General features: G+C 36.7%; 3 protein-coding genes across 5 annotated transcripts in view; 1 reads left to right on the plus strand and 2 right to left on the minus strand.

Moving 5' to 3' along the window:
• The window catches only part of LOC139152443 (phosphatidylserine lipase ABHD16A-like), a 41,975-nt gene extending 32,322 nt beyond the window's left edge, over positions 1-9,653 (minus strand). The window contains exons 1-6 of the mRNA XM_070725554.1: positions 9,390-9,653; positions 3,317-3,373; positions 2,743-2,809; positions 2,068-2,154; positions 1,382-1,467; positions 521-591 (exon numbers count right to left, since the gene is read on the minus strand). Coding sequence (XP_070581655.1) covers positions 521-591; positions 1,382-1,467; positions 2,068-2,154; positions 2,743-2,809; positions 3,317-3,373; positions 9,390-9,458 — 437 coding nt within the window. The 5' untranslated portion in view covers positions 9,459-9,653. The remainder of the gene's footprint in view (positions 1-520; positions 592-1,381; positions 1,468-2,067; positions 2,155-2,742; positions 2,810-3,316; positions 3,374-9,389) is intronic.
• A 1,532-nt stretch (positions 9,654-11,185) lies between these two features.
• On the plus strand, positions 11,186-15,832 carry LOC139152446 (microsomal glutathione S-transferase 1-like). Its single transcript, XM_070725560.1, has 3 exons — positions 11,186-11,411; positions 12,352-12,431; positions 15,457-15,832. Exons 1-3 carry the CDS (start codon positions 11,280-11,282, stop codon positions 15,692-15,694), a joined length of 450 nt encoding a protein of 149 aa, XP_070581661.1. The 5' UTR covers positions 11,186-11,279; the 3' UTR covers positions 15,695-15,832.
• A 555-nt stretch (positions 15,833-16,387) lies between these two features.
• LOC139152445 (rab GTPase-activating protein 1-like) overlaps positions 16,388-25,465 on the minus strand; it is a 58,052-nt gene continuing 48,974 nt past the window's right edge. For all 3 annotated transcript variants that reach the window (XM_070725557.1, XM_070725559.1, XM_070725558.1), the window contains 4 exons: positions 22,807-22,917; positions 21,975-22,079; positions 20,798-20,953; positions 16,388-20,203 (listed from right to left, as the gene is read on the minus strand). In XM_070725557.1, the coding sequence (XP_070581658.1) occupies positions 19,895-20,203; positions 20,798-20,953; positions 21,975-22,079; positions 22,807-22,917 (681 nt within the window). In that variant the 3' untranslated portion in view covers positions 16,388-19,894. The remainder of the gene's footprint in view (positions 20,204-20,797; positions 20,954-21,974; positions 22,080-22,806; positions 22,918-25,465) is intronic.

A 25,465-nucleotide genomic window follows, 5' to 3' on the forward strand; every position in this document is an offset into this window, starting at 1 on the left:
AACTGAAAGATTTAAACTTTTGCTCACACTTTCCTCTAGGAAATTTAAAACCTAATATCTTCCATTATCAATAATAAAAATCTGGGGTCACAATGCAAATTTGGTACTAAAGACATAAAGTACCTAAAATTTACAATAGACAGTATCAGTTTTCACACGGACAAGATGGGAAAAACATTTTGAGAGGCTGTTTATCTGTCCTAGAGGCACATTCTACCTCAATTCGTATATTATAATCTGTTGGGTATTGTATGTGGGATACAATGTATGCCAGTTTTGAAAGGCTATCAAATAGAAAACCTTCTTCATGTTTCCAACTCCTTAGACTCAATACAACACGTCAACAGATTGATGTCTTTCCTACTACAGAGATGAAATAGTGACTCCAATCTGTTCCTTCGGACTTTTTAACACCCACTTTACAGTATGTCTGTCCAATATCACCATTGAAGTCTTACCGGCTGTACCAAAGTTAGGTAATATCAGGGGTAGAAGCATGACACATTGAATTATACATTACCTTTCAACCTCATCCCACCTGAAATCTACTGGCCAAGCTTTGAACTGAAAGTCATACTGTGCTAGACTCCGCTGAAAAAACAAAACAACATTGATATTTTTATTCTCTTTATTAAAGGTATACATTCACCTGTAATCTAAATATGCCCATATATGGTCAAAAGGGGCATTCCTTGGTATTCAAAATGGCCATGTGAGGGCGCTTTTTAAAAAGTGGCCACCCGCTTAAAATCTGTCATCGGTTAGATTTTCTCCTTCCATGGTAACTGTGGCAAAATTGGAACAGGTGACAGTATAACTTGAATGTGAGAAGCTATAATCAAAATTTGGAATTACAACTGTCGATCTATCCTGTATTCATCAGTTGTTTTCTAGTATGAAATGTAATCATCATTTCTAAAAATCCATAATTTTGCATGATTTGGGGGATTCCTTTGATAAACTTGCATTCATTCAGTTTTTTTTTGTTTTTCTACATTCAAAGAGACAAACAGGCTCAAATAACTATGTCTGTGGTTAGCGAATTATTACTAAATATAGTCGCACACCCGCAACATCAGAAACTGTTGCAGAAAACATGGACACATTTTCTGTGTTGCATGCATGGCTGTTGTTTTTGCTTGTAGTCTGAGCTGTAAATATGTCTTTTGGTATAAATTGTAACATTAAGAGTCGCCTAATAAATAGCATTTCTGTCGTTCTTGCATGCAAAACTTTCAAAAGTGTTATCTTAAAATGCAGACAAACATTTTGCATATTAATGAAGAAACAATGACATCATTTGCACACAGCCTTATTTGAAAAGCACTAACATAAATGGTGCAGGCACCACTAAGAAAGAAATACATTCCTGTTATCTTACCCTGCTCTCCAATGATTTATTCTTCTGTGCTTCATGTAAAATTTTCAAAAATTTTCTGTATTCCTCATTGGTCACCCTACCAATACCTGAAAAAAATATCACCAATAACCCTGCATCTCCTCAAGCAAGTCAAAATTGTAGCATTTTGGGTGTTTGATCAGCCATAGCTTATATCAAAGGCACTTCTATTGTTGTTTTGCGTGGTGATCGAAGCGGCTTTGGTTTATTATCATTGATGAAACATCTCTCTCTTTCTGTTTTCAGTTTATGTATTTATGGCATTTTTTGCAGTATATTTCCCCAGCAGTCTAATGTCTTTCAGCTTGGTTAAAGACGCGTGGCATTTCTGCTTTTTCTTTTTTCACTACAGTTTCTTGAACTGGACCAGTATGTTTTCAGAGTAAATCAAACTTCACCTTTGTAGGACTCACATAAATTATGCATCATGAACTCTATTGTCTACAGATGCTTTCTAGTTTTGGCGTAATTTTCCTGGCCATCTCACACTTTTCACCTCAGTTCATAACTATGAAATTGCTAGTGTTTTGTTTCTTCGTAGCATGTTTCTTGTACTGGACAAGTTTGTTATTGGAATAAGTTGAACTTCACCCCTATGAAGCCCCAACATTTTTTTCTTACTCTTGAGTTTTGGTGATTGCTACACTGACAAGAAACCTGAGACTTACCTCTGACACAGACGGCACTAAACAGAATAATGAACACAGTCCCAGCAAATCTGGCTATACTTATCAGGCCATCCACTGTAAAATAACCTGCAACAAAAGTTAGCACACTTATAGTTACACATGGAAACTTTTACATGAAAGTGTTCTCAAACCATACCATACCATTTTACAAAACTGATTTTCAAGCTTTGATAAACCACCTAATGGAATTTTGGAAGAATTTTTGGAAATAATTTGACATTTTAGGCCTCCACCCTTACATTAGGGTAGTGTGGGTCTGTTTCCAGCGAAGCAAATCCTAAAAAGGTTCAAATTCAGTAAAAGTGTTTACAATTACCTTTAAAATTCTATTTTGGACTGTGCTTTCCTTGAAGCTCATTTTGTTGTCATGTTTCACTTTGATTCAGTGGCAGAATACAATGCTTGAAATATCTATTTTCATTGCATGACTGATTAGTTTGAATTTCACGAAGAATACAAAATTTTAGAGGCAAAGAATTACAAGTCATTCAGAACATTTCTTCTCCCATTTTGAACATGAGTAAAATCACATTCATTCAAAACTGCATGAAAACAATCCGAAAACATTTCTCCTTGCAGAAAACTGACACACAGTTGAGTCTCCAAGTCCACTTCACCTTTGACCAACTGAAGTGTTTGTATGTTATTTCTTACCTCTTCTGTAGAGAAAAAATCCAACCCCAGGTGAGAAGTACCAGGTGAGATTCCACATAACATTCACCTGGAATTGGAAATCTCAGAGTCAACATCAATTGTATACTGCTTTTAATACATTTTCCTTTCTTTTAAATGGTTTTTCTTGCTGATAGTATCCTAGATGGTACCATTACAAGACTTTGTGCATGAACATGACCATTTATTATCCATATCATGGTCCCTCCACAAAACCGTGTCAGTATTTTGCATTTTTTTTATTTTCAAAGTACACTTTGTATCTCCAGCAGAATATTAACAGAAATAAAACAATTCATCATATTTCCTCTCTAAAGCTTTATACTAATTTTCATATCAGATCATAAAATAAAGATGGCTGTTGCTCAAGTCTCAAAATCTCTTCATCATTAAAGTCTTCTAAATGTCTGACCTTAACACATTACTTCTCAAATGCATGTCAAAGGTCACAGTATTGCCTCTATGAAGCCAGTCACTACTAAAATCACCAAATCTTGTTAACATTCACACTAGCTTTTCACAGACCTAGGTTCAGTCACCAAATACACACACTTACCCATTTAACAACAGTGTCGCTGTGTCTTTCAAGAGCATTTGCCTCGTACTCATGACCCTGTAAAAGATAAAATGTATTTGATACAGGTGAACCATGGAGGAAGCTTACAATTCCAACATCATTTGTACACACTTTTCTTCTATTTATAATGTGATACATGTACATGTTGACAAGTCTATAGCGTGTTATTTTGTCATTATTGATTGCTTATTTTGGATTTCTCGATATGATATGTTGCCTCGACCTCACTCCCAATTATGCTAGCTATGACTTGATACACTGCTGTTGTGTCTTGCTTGACACTTACAACTGCTATGGGCAACGCTGACCGAAAAGCTATTGGTGTGGTAATAAGCCCTTGCCAGCAACTGATACATATAAAAATACGACCAATCACATTATACATATTAAAAGCAAGGGTTGTTGTCAATGCAAAAGGTCCCTACTTGTAAAAGCAAACATGTGATTAAATCAACTTTGACTACCATGAATGCCGGATATTGCCAGCACCATATTGAATTACAAGATATTGTCAGTGCTGGCGAATTCTGGCATGAATGTATCTGTGTTCACATTAGGGATGGACCATTAGATCTTGGGGGGGGTGGTCACATTGAAATTGTAAAAATTTTTTTTTTACTATTGTAAATTTCTAAAAAAAAATTTTTTCCAATTGAGATTAGCTGTGCAATTTTTTTTTTCAGAGTAAATTTTCAGATTTATAATTTTTTTTTAGTTCGTCACTGTCTGAGGATAAACAGGGCAAAGATGTGGTGCCACAAGCGACCTCGCAAGCGGTCGCGGGGAGGGGGGGTCAGGAGGGAGATATCCTCCTCCTGCCGCTGGAGCTTTTGAAATATAGAGATTAAAATAGTGTTATTTGGTGGCACTTGGGGAGTATTTTTGTGGGGAGAGGTCAGGAGGGGGGTGTCCCCCATCCTGCTGTTGGAGCTTTTGAAAAATTTAGATTAAAATGGTGTTATTTGGTGGCACTTGGGGAGTATTTTTGTGGGGGGAGGTCAGGAGGGGGGTCCCCCATCCTGCTGTTGGAGCTTTTGAAAAATTTAGATTAAAATGGTGTTATTTGGTGGCACTTGGGGAGTATTTTTGTGGGGGGAGGTCAGGAGGGGGGTGTCCCCCCTTCTGCCATTGGAGCTTTCGAAAAATAGAGATTAAAATGGTGTTATTTGGTGGCACTTGGGGAGCATTTTTTCAGATTACACATCTTCCTCTGAAACATGGTCTTCTTGCTCCTCAGTAGCTTCCTATAGTTTTGAAAATTGACTATTTTGGTTTCCTGGCTTCCCTTTCTTCTGCGTGGTGAAATGCCTACATTCACACCACCAAACATCATGCATATCTCATGATTTACAATTGATTTTGACAAGCTGAGAAGCTGTTTGCAAAATATAGTGAAATTTGCATATTTGTGTTTTTAGAGCAATTGTTGCCCTTTTTTGATCAAAACATCTATTTCTCTGTAGCAGCATGTCCAAATTGATATGATGTGTATAGATGTGGTGAAATTTCAATATTTGTCTTTTTAGGGCAATTTATGCCATTCATGGTCAAAAAAGCTGTATTCTCTGAAAGGGCTTGTCCAGTTTCTTTGAAATTTGCTACATAAGTCCCTTAAGATTTGTTTAAATCATGTTCTTTTTTGTGGTGGAAAAATTCTTCAGATAATTGTCATTCAGCATTTGCTACACACAAACGATTATTCATGCAGATTTATTCAGTATTTGCTATCGAGAAACTTTCAAAGTTCAACCCTTTTGTGTGTTTTTGTGTTGGGATTTGTTGGATAGATGGCATTCTACGTAGTGTATTGTTGAATGTTAAGAAATGTGTTGTTGTTGTTTTTTGAGGCTGTTTTTTGAGAAAAAAGAATTGAAAATGCCTTTTTAAAAGCAAAATAATACAAAATGACTTGATATGTTGTTTTATCATTATTGACGTGTTTCTTCTTGTTCACCCATTCTTGCATTCATCATTGCAATAAAATGCTGAGGAAAAAAATGAACCTGATGTGGCCTGCATATGTTTACCTTGATCTTAAAAGGCAAATATAACTTTCTGTCTTGACAACCATACCATAGTTTCAATGTTTTACCTAGTGTACCTGCTTGGTTTGTACACAGGAAACAAGTAGAAAACAGGCTCTATAATTTTATAATTTTCAAGTGATCAGAATACAAAAGTCCTGAAAAGATAAGATAATCACAACTTCCAGTATAAGGGATACAGTCACTCTAAATGTATAAATTAAAATTAAAAATGTGCCTGGAGGATGTACTAAAAATACAGAAAGTTGCTTCCTGTCGGTAAAATCTAAAAAAAATTCAAGATTTTAAAGACTTTTGCAGATTTTTTTTTTTACACATTTGTCTTCTTATTTATTTTTTTTTATTTTGCAAACTAGTTTGAAGATTTTTTTTTTCCTAACTTTCTGCTCTGAAATTTTTTTTTTCTGTTTTTGACCACCCCCTCCCCAGATATAATGGTCCGTCCCTTATCTTTGGAACATGTATGTGGGACAACATTGGTAATGACAGTCAAGGGGTTAGAAGACCTTGATTCTATGATGTTTGAGTACATGATTTGGATATGTAAACATTAAAATGAAATGAATAAATCGTGAATCCTACAACCTGATCTGCATGTATATGTCTTTGTGCTACACTCTAGTATCAACCATAAAAATTCACTAATAGAGGTATCAACCTTGAAAGTAAACTGTAGTGGTACAGGCATCATGCATTATGGTTTTGGACAACCAGACATCAAAAAAACGGTTGGCTTATAATTTGTACCTATTCTGGATCATTTCAGGGAAAAACTGACTCATGTGTCTGCCAGTATTTCTGTATCATGTACGTTATGAAATACAACCAAAGGAAAATTATTGACACATTTATACACATATTGATTAAAATTCAACATTCTTGACTTAAAAAGCAATATTGTCAATATAATATCTTGAAACAAATGATGTCCATACATGCAAATTATCACCCTGTATTTGTATAAAATGCAACAATATTGGTCAGGGCATGTTTAATGGTTTCCAGATATGTTGAAAATTACAACATTGGTCAATAGCTGCCTAGCAGCCACTATGGACTGAATGGCAGAAACTAACAGACAGACAGACAGACAGACAGACAGACACACACACACACACACACACACACACACACACACACACACACACACTCAAGCACATACACAAACACACACATACATATAGCATTGTATTTTGCATCCTAGTACTGGTAAGTGGAGTACATATATGTTGTTCTTAAAATTGGTTCAGAGAAAGGAAACCCTTGCTAATTAGTGTATGTGTAAATTATAGGGAAGCAAACAAGCGAAATTTACGCCAGGATTTTGAATTTTCTATGACTAAATCTTGGCAATTGTTCGTTTTCCAAGTTGTCAAATTATTGTATCCATTGTGGTTATTTCTGGTAAAGTTGTATTTTTTTACTCTATAATTGACAATTTTTTCACCAATAGAAGACACATAAATGTATCAGACACTCAGACTGTCACCGGTACAACTATGTACACACCCTTGGTACGACTCTAAAAATTTAGAGTTACCTTATTTATTGCATATTTTCTGTGAATCATTGGGCATAGTGGTACCAGCAGCAGTACACAATGTGATAGAGATGACACACACAGAGGTATGTATTTGCCTCTCCACATAGAGCAATATTTCAGGGTTTTCTCTCGACTGCGCGATTGCGCAAATTGAGCATTTCGAGCCATTTTCTGCCCTTTAAAAGTTACTGACTGTGCAAAAATCGCGCACAAAACCCAGCAAGCAAATACGCCCATATGGTGGTGACTCAAACGCATAGTGTAGTGAACTGTGAATTTGCTGTTATTTCTATTCAGAATATTCCCCCGGAAAAGACAAAATATTGCCTTTCGTTCAATTTTGGTGACGTGCATAACATGGAGTGGACGCATCGAAAAGAAAACACAGTAAAGGACATAGTTGTGCTTCAGTCTCCATGGATACTAGTGCCATTTTATGTTCATGTTTTGATAGGATATGTTGTTTAATGTCATTAGTAAGCATTAAATAATACTGCCCCCTCAAATGTCAAGTTTGCCCCTTAATTATAATGAATGGGGCAGAAATTGCCCACTTCACTGAACATGCAGAGAAAACACTGATATTTGTGATAGCTTAATTTGTAAATGCTCGCAATGGCTTCATAGCGGCTGCAAAGTCTTTGTGTGTGAGGTGTACTCCTGTTTTGAACAAATTGTTGTTGGTGCTCGGTACATCTGGTTTCAAGAGTATTGCTTGGAGCCCTGTTGCATGGCAACACAGTCTACTGACGTGATTTCCACTGATAATAAACAGGTACACTGTACAATGCTACCTATCATACAGGCTTTGAAATAGCATAGAACTATTTCACCATTAGACTTCCTTCACAATTATCATTTGTACCATATCACAGTACATTATTTTATGTTTTGTGCTGTTTGGTATTCAAATTTCAATATTTTTACAGTTAACTGTGTTATACATATTGAAATCAAATTGGTGCACTTATTTGTGCTGTGTGGTATTCAAATTTCAACATTATTACAGTTAGCTGTATTATACATATTGAAATCAAATTGGTGCACTTATTTGTGCTGTCACCGTCTACATTATTACAGTTAGCTGTGTTATACATATTGAAATCAAATTGGTGCACTGATTTGTGCTGTGTGGTATTCAAATTTCAACATTATTACAGTTAGTTGTGTTTTACATATTGAAATCAAATTTTGGTGCACTGATTTGTGCAGTGTGGTATTCAAATTTCAACAGTATTACATTTAGCTGTGTTATAATCAGATCGTGCAACTTGCCACACCTGAAAGTTATATACTACTGAAGTAAGTCCACATCACTGTTCCCAAAGGATTGACATTCCACTGACTCGAGGAAGTCCTCTGTGACAGAAGAATATTTTTCATATTACATGTCTCAGTATAAAGCTGACAAAAGAAATTTCTAGAAATTGCTAAAATTGACTCAAAGACTGTGTTCATGAGTGAAAGCACAGCCCGGAGGGACCGTGGTGAAAGGTAGCACTCAGCGCATATATGCAAATCCCTGTACCCTCTATGATAACAATTTTCAGAGTTCTTTGAACAAAATTTCTGTGCATTAGCAGCTCTGTATGAACGCATGTATTAAAAGAGAAAAAAGCTGCTTACTCAGTTACTGTGTCATGAGTACATCCTTCTCTCTGAACCCTTACCCTATCACAAACTGAAAGCGAAACAGTCATATTTGAATATTGAGACATGGCAACAGCAGCACCAAAAAATCAAAGCAGCCTCACTGCCCCCTCACTGCTACATCCATGGACATACTACTAACATTGGAGTACTAGATTGATTAGGACCTCAATGCTGACAATGACGAATGCTGGGAGGTTGAATTTGAAGTCTGGCTGGACACCAATACAGTGTCAGTGTACATTAAACATGTTATATATTAAAAGAACAAAGCACCTCACAGGATACCCCGGACTGTCTAAATTACTAATGCAGAGTGTGGAGTTTAACTTAAACAGATGTGCTCTTTCTAATTTTGAAATCCAATAATTCAACATTCTACAGTTCAGTTAATTTGGCCAAGTCTTTTGCAACAATATTTTACACTATATAAATGTCACCTATCGCCGTATATCGACATGGTATATCGGGAAACGTGTACCCGCGCGCGCATGTGCACCAGCAGCCATGCTGCTAATATGTGTAATTATTGTTGAAAATAAACATTTTCTTATTCAAGGGTCACAGTACAGATAGTTGTAGATGTACATGATAGCCAGAATACCATGGCAAGGGCTTTACAGGTGATAAAGTCATTCCATTATGACTTCCATCGTCTTTATAAACTGGCGGTGCACGCGTTCCGACCAATCACACGATCCGGACAGTAAGATCACCGTAATTTAATAATAACAGGCGAGCACGTTTTGATGTTATTTCTGTAAATGTGACTAACGCTAACATTTGCTCGCATAAATATTAAGATGATACTGACCGCAACTTCGCCTCTCCTGTATATTCTGTAAAGCCGAGGTCCGAGAGTGCATTTGACGAGCGTCGCCATCTTGGATGTTTATTGGCTCGTACCAAACAAACACGGAAACGTTGTTGCATAGGATTTTAAGTTTCCGCGTATAACTATTTCGTGACTATAACATTATTTTTGAAAGAGAAATAAATGCAAAAATACACATATGAAATTTACCAATTTTAGCGGGGAACTCTAAAACATGTTAATATGATTTCGGGAGGGGGGAGTAATTTTCTCTAGAGGGCGATCTTTCCCATCGGGTCAAGAAATCTGTGTCAACGAACTTTAGGTCGTCATCACATCCACAGCTTCGTTCGGCACAACCACAGGCGGCCCAAAAACTATTACTAAGTTTTTCCTCACTGTTTTCTCTATCATTTTCTCTCCTTTTCTTCATGCTCTGACTGATCGGAGTAAATAAAATAAATGGTTATATAACCTAGCCTAGCCTCTTTATTTATTTTACACCCCATTAAAGGACGTATATCTCTCATACACACATGTTGTGATTAGTCAACACAACTAATTATGCTAATCCGTGGACTTATCAGAGGTTGGTCAACATTGGAAAGATAGAGATGTAACCTTTCCTATTTTTCACGATGTTGACCAACCCGTAAAATCCCTGAGAAGTCACCGGATTAGCATAATTAGTTGTGTTGACTAATTAATTACAACATGTGTGTATGAGAGATATACGTCCTTGTAATGAGGTGTAAAATAAATAAAGAATCACAACAAGAGGTTAGGTTAGGTTATATAACCATTTATTTTATTTACTCCGATCAGTCAGAACTGGAAGAAAAGGAGAGAAAATGATAGAGAAAAGTGAGAAAAATTCAGTAATAGTTTTTGGGTCGCCTGTGGCAAGACTCCGTAGCTCGGCGGACGTCACACTGGCACGATTGGGAACATTGCAGTGACTTCCATATTATGTTGTTATAAATCAATCGATAGCGTGTTTTGAATCAGCCACGCGATTAAAATTAATTTCGTAAATTACATCACAAAAACGGGGAACCACTATAAAATTTATCGATGAGGTAAGCTTCGTAAGCTTAGGCCCTAAGCTTATGCGTATGATCATGACCACATGTTTCACATACTGCGGGTTCCTGATAATATTTATGGAATTCAGATGGCACGCAGCATTTTCATTTAATAGTACATAAATCAATACATGTCGAGGGCATGAGAATTGAAAAATTCTGTAAAACAAAACTCGGGAAAAAATAAATTGCAACCTCGCTACTTCTAAAACAAATATTAGCCTAACATGGCCAGAAATAAATTTAAAAATTCAGTGAAAAACATATGGAGCGGGGTAAAACGAAAATAGTGACGGGAAAAAAAGCTGCCATATACTCATTTCCTCCCCCTCCCCCACCGCTCCGAAATCAAATAATTCTCCCAATATCACACACATAGTGTGCAAGATGCGCGGTTTATGAATACTCATCATCGGTAATAACCCACAATCACAAGTTTTGCATTCTTATTAAATCATGCATATCAATACACAATGTCGAAACTTGAACCACAGTCGCCTGTTTTCTAAAATTCCGCTCTGCGCCTAGAGCGGAATTTTAGCACAGGCGACTTTGGTCGAAACGCTCTGCAGCGCTTCAAGTATGAGATACCTGCTCAGCATTTAACGTGAAGCATCCAATCATTGCATGAACATGCAAATACTGATGCCTACCGTGTGCATAAATTGTAATAGATTTCATAGTCTGGATTGGGATTGGCTGAAATCCCTCATCTAACAAGTTATTGTGATAAACATTCTTATTACCGTCCAAGCTTACCGAAAACTGCAATTTCACATTGATCCCGTTGCCAGTAGGACTCAAAATGGAGACAACATCGCCTCTTTGTAGCGAAAACAACCAGGTTTTCAGGAGTTATGCATTCTATGCCAGCATTTTGATTGTAAAGTGGTTGGTACTTTCGCCTCTGACTGGACTACTTAGGAAAATCAAAAGAGTAAGTTTAACGTCAGTTTTACAAGTATTTAAAAGGTGTATTGCTTTATTAACTTTCCTCTTTCGGGAATACTTTTTTGTGGACTAAAGGTCCGTTCGTTTCACCGATAAAGTTGTTAAATCGAAGCTAATAGATGTATATTTTACCGCATGAAGCAATTATTATAACTTATTTATGCGTGTTTTTTTCAAGCAACGTGTACTAATTAACAGTTATTTTAAACCTTTGAGCGCCAAAGTCAATTTTTGTCGCCTTTATAAAATATACCCTTGTCAATTTTTTCAGATTTTCGCCAAAATTTTGATAAAAAAACTGTAGCCCGTGAAATATAATGTCCATTCGGTCCAAAATTATCAAAACAATTTTAAAAAATTCACAAAAGTTGCTAAAATGTTACACTAAAGTTTTGGCTGGCAAAATTACAGCACTAAATGGGTTCGAGAACATCACAGCTGCTTTTTGAAAAAAAATCGTAGTTTCCACAAATGGCTGATGAAGAAGTTTCCCTTGAATTTTGTGGGGGATGAAATTCTTCAAACTAAATTTGTCCCAGGCATATCACCAGAAAAATATCACGGAAAGTGTAAATTGTTAAGATATGTCCTTTCAAAATATCAACATTCATCGTAATTGTAACATAAAGTTGATTACCTTGGACTTATATTTTGTAAAATTACGAGAAATATTCTTTATATATATATATAAATCTTTCCATAGTTTTGTACGCGCACACACGAGTTATAGAAATCTCGCATTTGTTGACCAGGTTTTGTGTGATTATTTCTACATCATCTGTTCTCAGTGAAATAACATCGTGTTGGAATCGTAAAATTATTAATGAAAGTTTTGATTGTTTATTCGACTTTGAGTTGAAAAGAAGTCGGTGCCATCACATTCCCATCTCTTTTGTCATAATTTGTGTATGAATTGCATTTTCTAGGCTTACGCAAATCCGGAAGACACAGGTGATGCTGGTACCCAAGCTGTCAAACAAGACCCGGATGTTGAAAGAATCAAAAGGTGACCGTTGTTGTTGAGTTGCTCTTGAATGCAAAGAATACTTTAGAAATGATTATTGACTACAGAGGGCAGCCTCACACAGTCCCGCATCGTGCAACCACATTTATCACGCAGTATACTAGTAAATTAGACATTTCACTTTAGTCGGTATTGGAGAACAAATTGCTTTCATGTGCGGTTCATTCATGGTCCATCCAGAAATTTGTGGAGGAACATGGTTCATCTTACGCGTAGCTGGTGAGAAGAAAATGGCAAATTCCCAGAGTTTGCGTATTACTAGGATGAATTTTGATAATAATTGTTCTAGCAAACTACATTTCAAATTGCACTCTCCAAAAAAGAAATGGTCAGATATTGTTAGCTGGTTTGTAACTGGACCTGTCTAATCATCATCCATGCTCTGCGCACATGCGAAAGACTGCCAAAACCTGCAAAACTATACGACCCATTTCGCCAAAACCTGCAGATAGGCCATTTTTACACCACGTCACCTAGGCACATTCCCCGCGGGCCTATTTCAAGGCCAACGGAGATGAAATGGCACCCAACCAGGCAGTTTATGATCTCATTCAGGCAGGAACTCCTAGGTGACAAATTCAGAGTTTCAAACATTGGCCTACAGCATGATGAAAAAATACCGTCAATGACGCTGTACCTTCTCTAATGTGTGGCCAGGTCAGGTAATTGGTTGTTGGCATGGAGTTGTTGGTAAATAGTTGATGATGTAGGGGCATGAGGTGGGATATGGACCCAAAGAACCCAAAAGATGATTAAATACATCAATCAAAAAATTCTAAGCTACAGTATAAACTGCCTAAAGATAGTTCAATGTGGAAAAAAGTTAAACAATTCAGAAATAAGAATTAACAGTCCAAAATAGTAATGACGCACTTCCTTACTGACCTGAGTGCATGTGAAATACACAACCTGGCATCTGTAAATTAAATGTATAACAAGTGATCATTTTCAGTCACTTTTAACTGTTTTTAATGGATTTTCCAAAGAGTCCTGTGGAAATGATGAAAAACGCTTATCTGGTCTTGTGTTTGTATAACCTCATGGCTGATAATTGTCAAATTTTTGAAAAAAAATTGAAAGTGAAGAAATTACTGTTTTTAATAGGCATATTTTCCTTGAAATACATGACCGTGTAAAGAATATATGCTAAAAGTGTTTAAGAGTAAATTTCTTTTCAAAAAATAATTTAATTTGTGACCAAAGGATTTTTATTCTTTGAGTTTACAAATTCAAACATTGCAATTTGTTCAATCATCTTGTGCAGTGCAAAATTTATAAAATGACTGAAAAACAAAAAAAATTGGCAGAATTACAGTCTTTGTGATGTAAAATTATGGGTTGACATCACGATAACTGTTAATCTGTTTGAAGTACTAATATACTATAATTTAAAAAAGAAAAATTCATGCAGAAACGGTAAAATATATTTTCAGCAATGTAGTGTTAATTTTGACTTTACATCAAAATATGCCTTTGCTGGATACCAAATATATAGGGCGAAATATCAGCCATGTTCAGCAAAATCCACACAACAGCATTGATCCTTTTCTAATTTGATTTGATTTGCTTATGTTATCCTTGTATGACAGTCAGTACAATATGGAACTTGAACACAACACAGTGAATAAGTATGCTGTAAATGAAATGGTGTGGCTGCATCCACATGCAGCAATAGGAGTGCCTTTGTCTCTCACCCCTCATTTCCGACCTGTCCCATCCCTGAAAAAATAGTTTGGTCTTATATTTATAATGTTAATAATTTCTGTATTTGTTAAAATGTGCACATCTAAAAAACTTTTGATCATAAACATTTTCATTGTTTTTTTATAGCTGACCAATCAGTTAACCTGTTTATTTTGAATATTTGCGCATTTTTCCTCAGTATTTGACGTTTTCTGAATACCTTCTTATTCAGTTTGTCATTTTCTAAAAGTTTAAATGCTCCATTGTGTGGTCAAGCTTTCCACAAGCATCAAATGTGGTACTTCATATAGGAGGGTCTGCCTCTAGAGGGCGGGCATCATGAACACTCCTGTGTTTGTTGGTTAATTCCTCCACGTAAACTTCTGATTGTACTGTAAACATTGAACATGGCCGACGTCCGATTTTCCTGTCTAAACTTTCACTCATTTTCGTTCATATGACTCTGAAACTCCAGGAAACGATTGGGAAGAAAGGGTTATCTTGAAATATTGAGGTACTCGCCGATATTTTGCAAAATTAAATGAGAAAAAATGCAAGGAAAATGCCGACAGGCTTACACAATGACAGTTTTCAGACTTGGAGGCATATGATCATCTCTGCAGATTATGCAACAGGCCAGATCACGTGAGGCCATGAGGAATATCCACGCAACTCAGTACCAAACACTAGCGCTCACAGAGTGAGCAAACACAAAGTGAGTACCCCTAACGTCAGCTCAGTAGTCTGTAATAGATTGTAGTCAACTAAGAAACCTTGGAGAAAGGCTTAACACTGTGGCTATGCCGCTAAGTCCCTTTTGATTTTGTCATAGCTCAAAATCGTTCTCCCACACCTCAACCTGAGCCATGAACACCCCCACCAGTTTATGATATGACCCATCACAATGGCATGACGTCAACGGATCTTGACAGACGGAAGGCTTGACAGACGGAAGTTCTTGACAGCAGCATATTGGTTTTCAACTCTAATACCTTCTCTGTCTATAAATAGACACGAGAAGGTAAAAAATCACTTTGAAATTTGCTTTATATATACCTAAACTTCTTGTTATTGATAAACTCTAGTATAGGCATGCATGCTTCACTACAATTTGTTCTTTGTGTTCATTACCCCAAGCATGCCTGTATTACATGTTTATTCTAATTTTAGTGAAATAACGTGTTATTAAACTTTGCAAATTTTATCAGCAGGTTTAAAGTGTCTCATCACGTTGTGTCTTTGCAGTTTTTTTCAAACACGGTTCAAAGAAAATATTGGCGAAGTAAACTGATAAATTTTAATAAGTCGTTTCTATTTCCTACAGGTGCCATCAGAATGACGTTGAAAACATCACGCCGTTTCTGATCCTTGGACTTCTATACACAACCATCGATCCATCGCCGGTGGTGGCGCTATACACATTTCGCGTTTTCACCGGGGCCCGTTTCTGTCACACACTGTCTTACCTGGCCGGTAAACAGCCGGCAAGATCGATGTCTTTTCTGGTTGGAATGATCTGCAATTTATCTTTGTTCGCGCAAATTTTATCAAGTACCTTATAAGATTTCTCTCATTCTTCAACAAGAAAAAACTAACGTCCCAGTTTTAAGCTTATTATTTGAGAACTTCAAACGGACAATAGCTGTATACCGTTGATATTATCACTAGTTTTGTACCACAAAACAAGGAATTACGGTTGACAGTGAAAACGAAAATGGTGAAAAAATCATCAGAAGTTAGCATTACTGGCTCTTTTACCTTGCAGTCCAGGTTAAAATAAAGTTACAGTATGAAATCACATGCTATTGAGTCATGCATACAAAGATACACGATTGTGTATTTGTGGAACTCAATAGGCCCTACTGCTACAAATATTCAACTTGCATTCATTTGTGTCATTAAGGTAGTATGCGCCTCAGAACTTTCCTGAATGAAACTTTCAAACAATCTCAAGCCAAATCGAGAATAAAAATCTGGGTGACAAAATAATGCAAAGCTTGGTACTAGACAAATTACCAAACATTTACCAACATTTGAAATTCAAAATGGCTACCATCTTAGTGTTGCAGCATTCCGAAAAATAAAATTTTCAATTTTAGAAAAACCAAGGCAGTGAAAATCTTTCTTACTCCAAGAGCTTTAAAACGAGCTCGAACAAGAGGTAGATCAGAAAAGAATTGTACAACTTTGAGTCCAAATATTTGACCCCGAGACACATTCTACCTTAATAAATTAAAAATTACACCAAAAACCCATACGTTTGAATTACTATCTTTATTTACATCACATGTAAATCTCATAGTCATACACATCAAGTATGGCATGTAATGCATGGCAAGTTTTTATCGTATATACTCTTGTGGGTTTTTTTTCAGTCAGCTATAGCATTGACACTACATGCATATGCAAAACCTATGAACTGCATGATTTAATTGAGTTGATTCATCTCTATGGCAATGAATACCTCTAGACTGAACTATTTGTCTATAACATGTAGATATGTGGTGTCTTGGGAGGGGTGAGTGTCTGATATCAAAGTCAAGTACAGAATACTAGAAGCCATTTTTGTCCATGACTCTCGGTCAATTGTACCATCTGCCTCCTATTACTGTCCACAAGCAGTGAATATCATTAAAGCTTTGGGCAAGAGAAAAAGATGCTGGTTGTGTTGCTGTAAATAGCAGACACCATTGGCAGGAGCAGGTAGCTCTGGACTTGACTAATTGTGTCCAAATACCAGCAGAAATGGCAGAGTGACAAAGTGATAATTAACAGAATCATTTCACTGAACAGATGATCTGTCTACAGCTTGGTGTCATGGAAAAATTCATTCTTTTGGCCAGTTTGAGGCATTTCTGTGGTACAGAATTTTCTTATTTCATGGAGTATTTATGACAAGCATAGATGACAGTGACAAGCCAATATTAGATGACAGTGACAAGCCAATATCTATGGCAAAACACACAAGTCTGAAGTGAGACAGCAACGGAACACTGGAAAGAACAAAGCACTGTACACAGTTTTCATTCTTTAAATGCACACCCCCAAATGCATGATGGGCCAATCCATGAAAATTCACTGAATAAGAACATACCACTTTCACATGGGGAGTAGAGGAGTTTGTGGTTTGCCATGCTGCCAACCTGAGGGTCTTCTAGAAGTTTATCATAAAGCTTATTGCAAACATGTAACTAGTAAGTCTAACGGCAGAGCATCTTTGTATCACTCTGTGTACCTAAATCTACTCAAAACAAAACAAAAAATTTACACATATACACAGATTATTCAGAAATTCTCTAGATTGAGATCTGAATGAAGTTTGCCTTTAAAGATTAACACCATAGACAAATTAGGTCTATCTCTGATGGCACAAAGTTCATAGTGACAATACTTCATATTGAATAAACACACTAATTTGCTCATGGTGCAAAGCACGTCAACTTGAACAGTCGCTCCTTAACTTAACTCATGCAACATTCAATATATACTTATTTTTTTTAAGTTCACTCCACTAGATTTTAATTGTTTTAGTGGAGGATAAAATGAAAAAAAATATCATGTTCCAAACTTACAAAAGCTCCTTAATTGTGCTTGAGCCTCTCATCTGTAAAAGGGAGTAATTTTTTCAAATTTTTGCTGAGAAATGAAGCCTAACTTTACATTGAAGAAATGTGATCTGCCTTCTCAGTATTATACAACACCTCATATATATTTCTGTCACCGTCATTAACTCTTTCACCACCATGGTTTTGCCCAAAACCTATTGTTATCAATGGTGAGTGTGGACCAGTCCACAGGAAACTGGGGGTGAACAGGTTAACCCTGCCAATACTATACTTTAGTTCATTCCTAGTCTTTTCAATGGGGTGGGTGGGTCTATATACAGGAAAACCAGGTGAACGGGATACAACGCTAGTATCTTGGTATTATATTGGTTTCTCTCATCTTTTTTCATTGATTTTAATATATAGTAATCATGCAGTATTGTGGTGTATAGGATTTCCCTTTGGACACTTCCTTGTAATTTTGACTCAGCTATTACGCAGATATCCTTGCAATGACATAAGTTATCTACGTTTAACTTCCATGGAAGAAATGCATGCTATTTCATGGCGATTTTTGTACAAGTGACATGACTCACTGCCCACTTGTTATGAATGAAACAAGTATAAACAGAAAAATCATTTTGAAAACAATCTCAGATCTACATTGAGCTGTAACAAACTGATAGGCAAAAACAATTTCCTTTTCTTTGATAGTAAATTGTGACTTTTCAAATCTTTCAAACGTTGAAGCATCTTTGTGAACTGATTCAAATCAGCATAACGGTAACAGTAAATCTTGCTATGGTGAAGGCAGTTGTTCAGCAAAGATAATAATACAATGAAAATACACCAACAGGCAACACACCGATATGTATACTACATTATCTTAAAAAAGTTAGAAAATGTTATTTTTCCACCCAAAGTTTAACCCTTTTGCCACTATCGTTTGGCCAAAACCAATTGTTATCAATGCAGACCTGTAAATTTACAGGCAATTGGTAGTTAACAGGTTAAAATGTTCATTTCTGACAAAAAGAATGAAAGACCAAATGGCGCAGATGCAGGGGATGGGGGTGGGGGGAGGGTAAGGGGGGCAGGATTTACATGCCAAATATTTATCAGGGATACAGTAGATGCTATGATGATCCCATATGGCTCTATAACAGTGAGAGAAAAGCTAAAGCTTCGCCAGAACATCGGCTGTGTTGTCTGTTGATGTATTTCAGTTGTAATCAACCAGTTAAAAGTATACATGAATAAAAGGCTCTACTTTACAGTAAATGTAAAAAAAGCAACGTTTTGTTGCTGCTGATACTGAAAAAAGGTAAGACACTGCATATGAGAGAAATCTACACTGAAATTGTCAAGAGGATAATTGAGAGAAAACTTTTGTTGTCTAGTAACAGCTGTTGGTTGACATGAAAACTTGCTCTACAAATTACACAAAACTGAGGCTAAACTGAAAGGACTTTGCATTGTAAAGTATGAATAGTCATCTGCACACACTCTCAAGTTCTGGGGATAACAATACATGCATATTACTATCCAAAAACATCTCATATACTGAACATATTGTACCCTAACCGCATCAAAGTTAGGCAACACCTTTGGAGTACTGTACTCAATCACCACAGGCATACAACACACTGGTTTGAAATAATATGTAAATATTCTTCAGATTCTACCATGGACTGGATCTGAACCAAAATTGATGAGTGATTGAAATTACTAAGTTTGCCACTTTCATTTTTCAACAGAAATATCTACAACTTCACAAAGTTGCTCACTTCAGGACATACAGGATGTGAAAATTTTGGGCCACTTCGATTCATGTACAAGATAATATTGATGACAGTACATCATACACGATGCATGATAAACTGTGTGATGAGGTTTTGCATATATGATACCACTATGGGTAGTCTAAGGTCATAGGCTGTGAACTTTGAACTTTGCAGATCCAAGATGGTCGTCAAGTGGATATCTTTCACGGACTGATACATGTACACATACATGGTGGTGATTGGCTGTCTGACCTTTCAAAAATGATATCTAGTTCCTGATAGGCTTAACTCACACAAATTTTTTTCAGAAAAGCTACCATATTCAGAATGAGATTACATGAAGCTGTTGTTAAAACTACAACAAATAGTTCATGTTTTTTTTTCAAAGGAATGGACAGTGGCGATGGCAGTGCAATGCAGGAGAGGTCAAAGGTTAGCCTTCCTTCTTGGAAGTGACTTCTTTCAACTGAGTAAAAGTCTTTGAGAACCAGTTGTTCTTGGAGGATTGCAACTCATTGACCGCGGCCGTCAGCTGATGTTCAAGATCTTGCGTCTTGCACTCTGATTCAACAAGCTGCAGTTTTGTCTGTGCCAGCTCAAGTTCAAGCTCTCTGAGTTTCTTCTCGGTGTCCACTAGCTTTGGGTCGACCTCCTCTTTGTTCACTTTGTTTGTGACGCTAAATTGCACATTCCCATTGCTTGTAAACATTGCAGAACAGTTTTCACACGTGGAGACCGCTTCCTGCATATTGGACAGAAGCGCACACTTTGTTTAGTATTTGTTTGGAAAAATATTTTACCATGAATATTTTGTCTCTTTGAAGGAGTAACATCACTGACCATCAGCCATCTGTGCATACCCACCTTGGCCAAAGCCATTTGCTGCCACTTCAGCTCCTGCTACGCTGACGTACACATAACAAATCCTTCATGGGATGAAAGCATCCAGGAAGGGTGAACAGCTCATATTTTGCATCCTATAAAAAACTGTCATTACTGGTCAACATTGCTTTGAGAATCCTTTACTACTTCATATACATCTTCATTACCAGTACAAAGTGGAGTCAAAACAATCCTACGGTTGAAATATGTCTTGTTTTTAGCAAAATCGCACCCATGAGCATGCAAGAAAGAGTAGTAAGCATTGAAGAAATCTGGGCCCATGCTCAGCTGTAACACGAATCAATATTACCCTGAGGGGTATGTTTGTAAATATTCACCATTACAGGCTCCTTATGACAAGTATTATTTTTTCCATAATCAAGATGCAGCAATGTTGACCCCTGACCTGACTATAGTGATCTTTCACCTGAAATCCAAAATTTTGTACACTTACCCTAACTCCCTGTATTTCGGATTTATATGCCACCTGTTGTTTTTCCAGTCTTTCACTCAGCTGTGAACAGATCTGTTTGTACTCTGCTACGATGGATGTACTTCTCTGGATTTCTTTCTCCTGTCTTTCAAGTTCTATCCTGCACATTTTCTTCACCTGAAAATAAATAAAAGAATGGTATATCATGTTAGATTGTCAATGTTCCATGGACATTTTCGTAGACATGGTAGACCTATTCTTTTACCTCTTTGCCTTATTCAAACTTTGCAAACTTTCATTTTCCATGGAATTTAAAATCTGTTAAAACACTTTGCTTTCTGTTTAATCTCATCAGGAATATGTTTCTTTAACCCTTTCATCATCATCATCATGGTTTGGCCCAAAGCAATTGCTACGATTGGTGGACATGTTTACAGCAAAATGGGGTGAACAGGTTAAGAATACAGAACTTTATTAAAATCATTTCCATTTGTTTGGATGTTTTAATACAGGGAGGGAAGAATAGAAAATTTGTTTCTGCTATGTTCCAATAGTAAGTCTTTGCATGCAGCCAATGAAAATATGTGCTTGCTATCTGTATGATAAAAATGTCACTCTGTCAATTAGCAACCTCAAACTCTGAGTTTTGATCTATTTTATCTGGATCGCTTTTTGAACAAAAATGATGGCATTACTTTCTGTACACATGGTCACTTCACAAACAAATTTTTGTGGGGTGACCGTGGTGTATGGTCATTATTCCGTGATGACCAGCTGGTCACTTTGATGTGTTGCCCATGTTACCTAGTAATCAAACTTGGAAACTGGTTGTGGTGTATAGGATTTCTGATTGGCAAGACTGAAAAAGAATGGGCCCACACAGGACAATTTTACAAATAAACATAATCCTAGGGGGTCTGGTTGCTTCAAAAGCTGTATGAGGGGCCCCCAAGAAGACCCTGTTGTTTTCAGGATGGAGTCCAGTGTTCTTCATGTGTATCATTTGATTTAATTTGAGGAAAGAATGTATGAAACATTCTCCACAGCACTTCAAGCTACATGTACTTCAACGTACATGTGTTGTACACATGGGGCATTGCGTTCATGAAGAATGCTGAAAAATTTATGCCCTGGTGTCTTGTTCCTTATAACGTCCATGTATGCTGTGCTGGGACTAGGGTAATCTAGTTTGCATTACCTGTTCAAGCTCTGTTACTAGCCTGTCTCTCTCTTCCTCAGCCTCAACCAACTGCTCTTTGGTCGTCAACAATTCCTTGCTGAAACTGTCAGCCTTGTCTTCAGCCTGTCAAGCAATGGTGACATCCATCAATTATTCAACCAAAAAATAAAAATTCACTTCACATTTTCCTTGTCGCTTCACTGTCTATCTTGTATTTGAAACCATAATGTTTCTTGATGCAACGGCCAAAATCTGACAGAATACTTTGCACATATAATTACCATTATGAGCATATTGAATCAAATATTCTAGATCAGAAAGATGACCCATGATTAACAGAGTCAGTACCAGTTTTCATGATTTTTTTCTGTATGCTGATTGCAAAAATTTCATGTTTACCTCTGTATTTCAACATGCTTCCCCGTACTATGAAAAATTACTTAAACATTTTAAAATTATGTTGATATCTATGTAAACAGAGCCTCCAGCCACAGTGGAAATTTTCAAGAATAACATATATAATTTTAATGCTTGAATGGGAATATATTACGCGTATGCAGCACCTTAACAAAGATGGTGTGTGTAAAACGCCATAAATATTGAACAACTGTGCATGTATATTAAGGTTTGACCTGTTATATGAAAAAAGCCCCCTTTAACTAAGCACTTTCCTATCCCACTGAAACCACAAACTTCATTTAACAATATTCAAAAAAACCTGTTTGCTGGGGCAATATTTTTCAAGCTGAAACTAGATGATTCTTTGGGTCACTAGAAATAGTACCTACAAACCGTAAATGATGAGGATACTAAAAAGTTTGATGTCACCTTTAGATGTCATGTGACTTACGTTATCAAGGTCATGACGGAGTGCTATCTTGCTTGTCACAAGTTCATGAGCAAGGTCATCGTTTTCCTGCTCCAGTCTCATGTTAGTCTCTACAAGTTTCTTGTTTTCCCGCTGCAAGAAATAGAAAAGAAATTAATGTGTATTCAGTCAGTTTGTGATCAGGACTTGGCGATAAGGCCAAAATTCTGAACAGATTTGCAGATATTGGATTTTATTTATAATTAGCACTTTACAAAGATCTAGCCATTTATCAATATTCCTAATATATATAATAGATATCACCAGGAAACATTTCACCATGGTTTGGGAACCTGGATAAAAATTCTTCATCCATGGCCTACAAAACAGCATGGATAGAGCTGGGGAAACCTTGTTCAGATGACAGATGAACCATGGTGAAATTTACTAGATACTGCCCTCAAGAAAATTTGTATTTTAATCATTTATTCACATACTTCTTTTATTTTGATTTTCATTTACTTGTAAAAGGAAGCTCAAGTTTGATGTTCTCTCACTGTCTCCCTTCACACCCATGGTTTTCTCGTTGGAACAAAAATTGCAAAACTCCAATTTCAAATTTGGTACAAACTCTCCCAGTTGCATAGATCCATACACTATCAAACCACTTGAAGGCAATTAATTTGGAATGCGCCTTGGGGGTGAGATATTCAGACACTCAAATTTTCACTACTCTTTTCTGATCCACCACTTGTAGGGGTTTATTGTCAAGCTTTTGGAGTAAGAAAAATTTTCACTATCTTAGTTTTTTGAAAATTGAAAATTTTATTTTCCTCCATAGAGTTAACACCGGGATGGCGGCCATTTTGAATTTCAAATATTGGCAAATGTCAGGTAATCTGCACAGTGACCCCTGATTTTTATTCTTGATTCGGTAAAGAGTACAAATGAAAGTTCACTAGGGTAAATTTGAGCAACAGTGTAGGTCTTTCACTTTTGAGGCACGTACTACAATAACAGCAGATACATGACAGTAATTATCCAACATTATTCTTAATAATGATATTGCACTTTTCTCTTTGTATTCCATTCAGATTTGGAGAAAACACACCGTAAAAGAGACAGTCTTTTTAGAACATGGCAGTGGTTCAGTTTGTAAATAAGAGATGCGGGTAAACTTTTCATGTGGAAATGATTGGGTGTCTAGAACACACCAGGATAACTGTCCAAGATTCATAATCTTTCATAAATTTGCACTTTCCTAGTTAGACACCGTCAATGCAAAATGTGACACAACACTAAAATGTTAATGATGTTATGAACTAACTTCAGTCAGTATAAGCTGTTCTGATTTGAAACATATGTTATGTCACAGTCAATATATACCGGTACATGTGGTTGTCCTACTTACAGTCAGCTGTGTATGCAAAAGGAGCTGAGGTTATGACCCCCAGAACAGAATGGAATGTACCTCGCCCTATGACCCAACGAGTAGAATGGAATGTACATGTCCTAATTAAGCAATATACAGTAGTTGTTTTTGTCAAGTAGGAATTGAAAGAAAAGTATGTGAAAATGAATAGAAGTCAGTGATGAGTAGATTTTTTCTTCAGAAGTGTGGCATGACTCCTAGAGAAATGCTCAAGTGTAAACTCAAAGTTGAAATCTTCAGTGTGAAACCACCAGAATTTATTGCCGTTTTTAATTTCCACGAAGTCTGCAGATGATGAAAAATTATGGTCATGCTAAAATTTTCATTTGACATTTTCTGCATACTTGAACAATTTTTACAATGGAATAAAATATGAGTTTACAGCCACGGAGCGCGTGTCAAGGCTAGATTAACACTTTCACTGAAATCATAAATCATTACAGATAATGGCATATTGTGCGTGTCAATCTCTTTGTCCCCCTGGTACAGAAAAGGTACAAGCTGTCAGATCACTGGAAGTATATGGACCACTAGACTGAGGATGGGAAAAGGGGGGATGTTCAAATGGGAAAAGGGGGGTGTTCAAATGGTGAAACTTCACAGTTTAAGATAATAATTGAAAATTGGTAAATATTTGATTAAAAACTTAGTAAACTATGACTAATGATTCATTTGGGATTAAAAAGGAAAGTTTGAGTCCTTTCCCTATCAAGGCATGTCATAACATTATTAAATCATGCCGCCCTATTTTTTACAACATCATAAATATCCATCAAGTTAAGGTAGCTTTCGACATTTACTGGGGTATTTTATGTCGAAAACACGGAAATTTGTTTTTTCCCTTAAAAGGATTTCTGTAATATTGATCTTCATGTGTGAAGAATATCTTGGTCTGGGAGTTTCTGTTTCTGGCTGAAATTTTGCGATAAAAATTTACAAGAGGAATAGATGCACATTTTTGCTTTTAGAGACTCCCGCTAAGTCTTGATTGGCAAGGGATTAAGCTAAGCGGCAGCGCCACTGTATTGTCGCATGCACTTGGACAACATCCGCTGTGAAAATCCCATTGACACCTACCGTAACTGCGTGTGTCAAGATCATCGTCACTGATCGCGTGTATGCATAGCGATCAGGCGCAGAACAGTGGATCGTACGTTTTTCTCATAGGGGTGGCCGCTCCCAAAAGATGGCAACTTCTGAGTATTAGTGACACAACGAGACCAGACATGACATTTTGACGATTTTAATTCAGGTTTAGTACGGATCACA

This window comes from Ptychodera flava, chromosome 16 (assembly GCF_041260155.1).
Source record: "Ptychodera flava strain L36383 chromosome 16, AS_Pfla_20210202, whole genome shotgun sequence".
Lineage (NCBI taxonomy): Eukaryota > Metazoa > Hemichordata > Enteropneusta > Ptychoderidae > Ptychodera > Ptychodera flava.

Coding starts and splice junctions, on each gene's coding strand:
- LOC139152446 (XM_070725560.1), top strand. CDS start 11,280: ATGGAGACAACATCGCCTCTTTGTAGCGAAAACAACCAGGTTTTCAGG. Junction 11,412..12,351: donor TACTTAGGAAAATCAAAAGA/GTAAGTTTAACG, acceptor TGCATTTTCTAG/GCTTACGCAAATCCGGAAGA. Junction 12,432..15,456: donor GATGTTGAAAGAATCAAAAG/GTGACCGTTGTT, acceptor TATTTCCTACAG/GTGCCATCAGAATGACGTTG.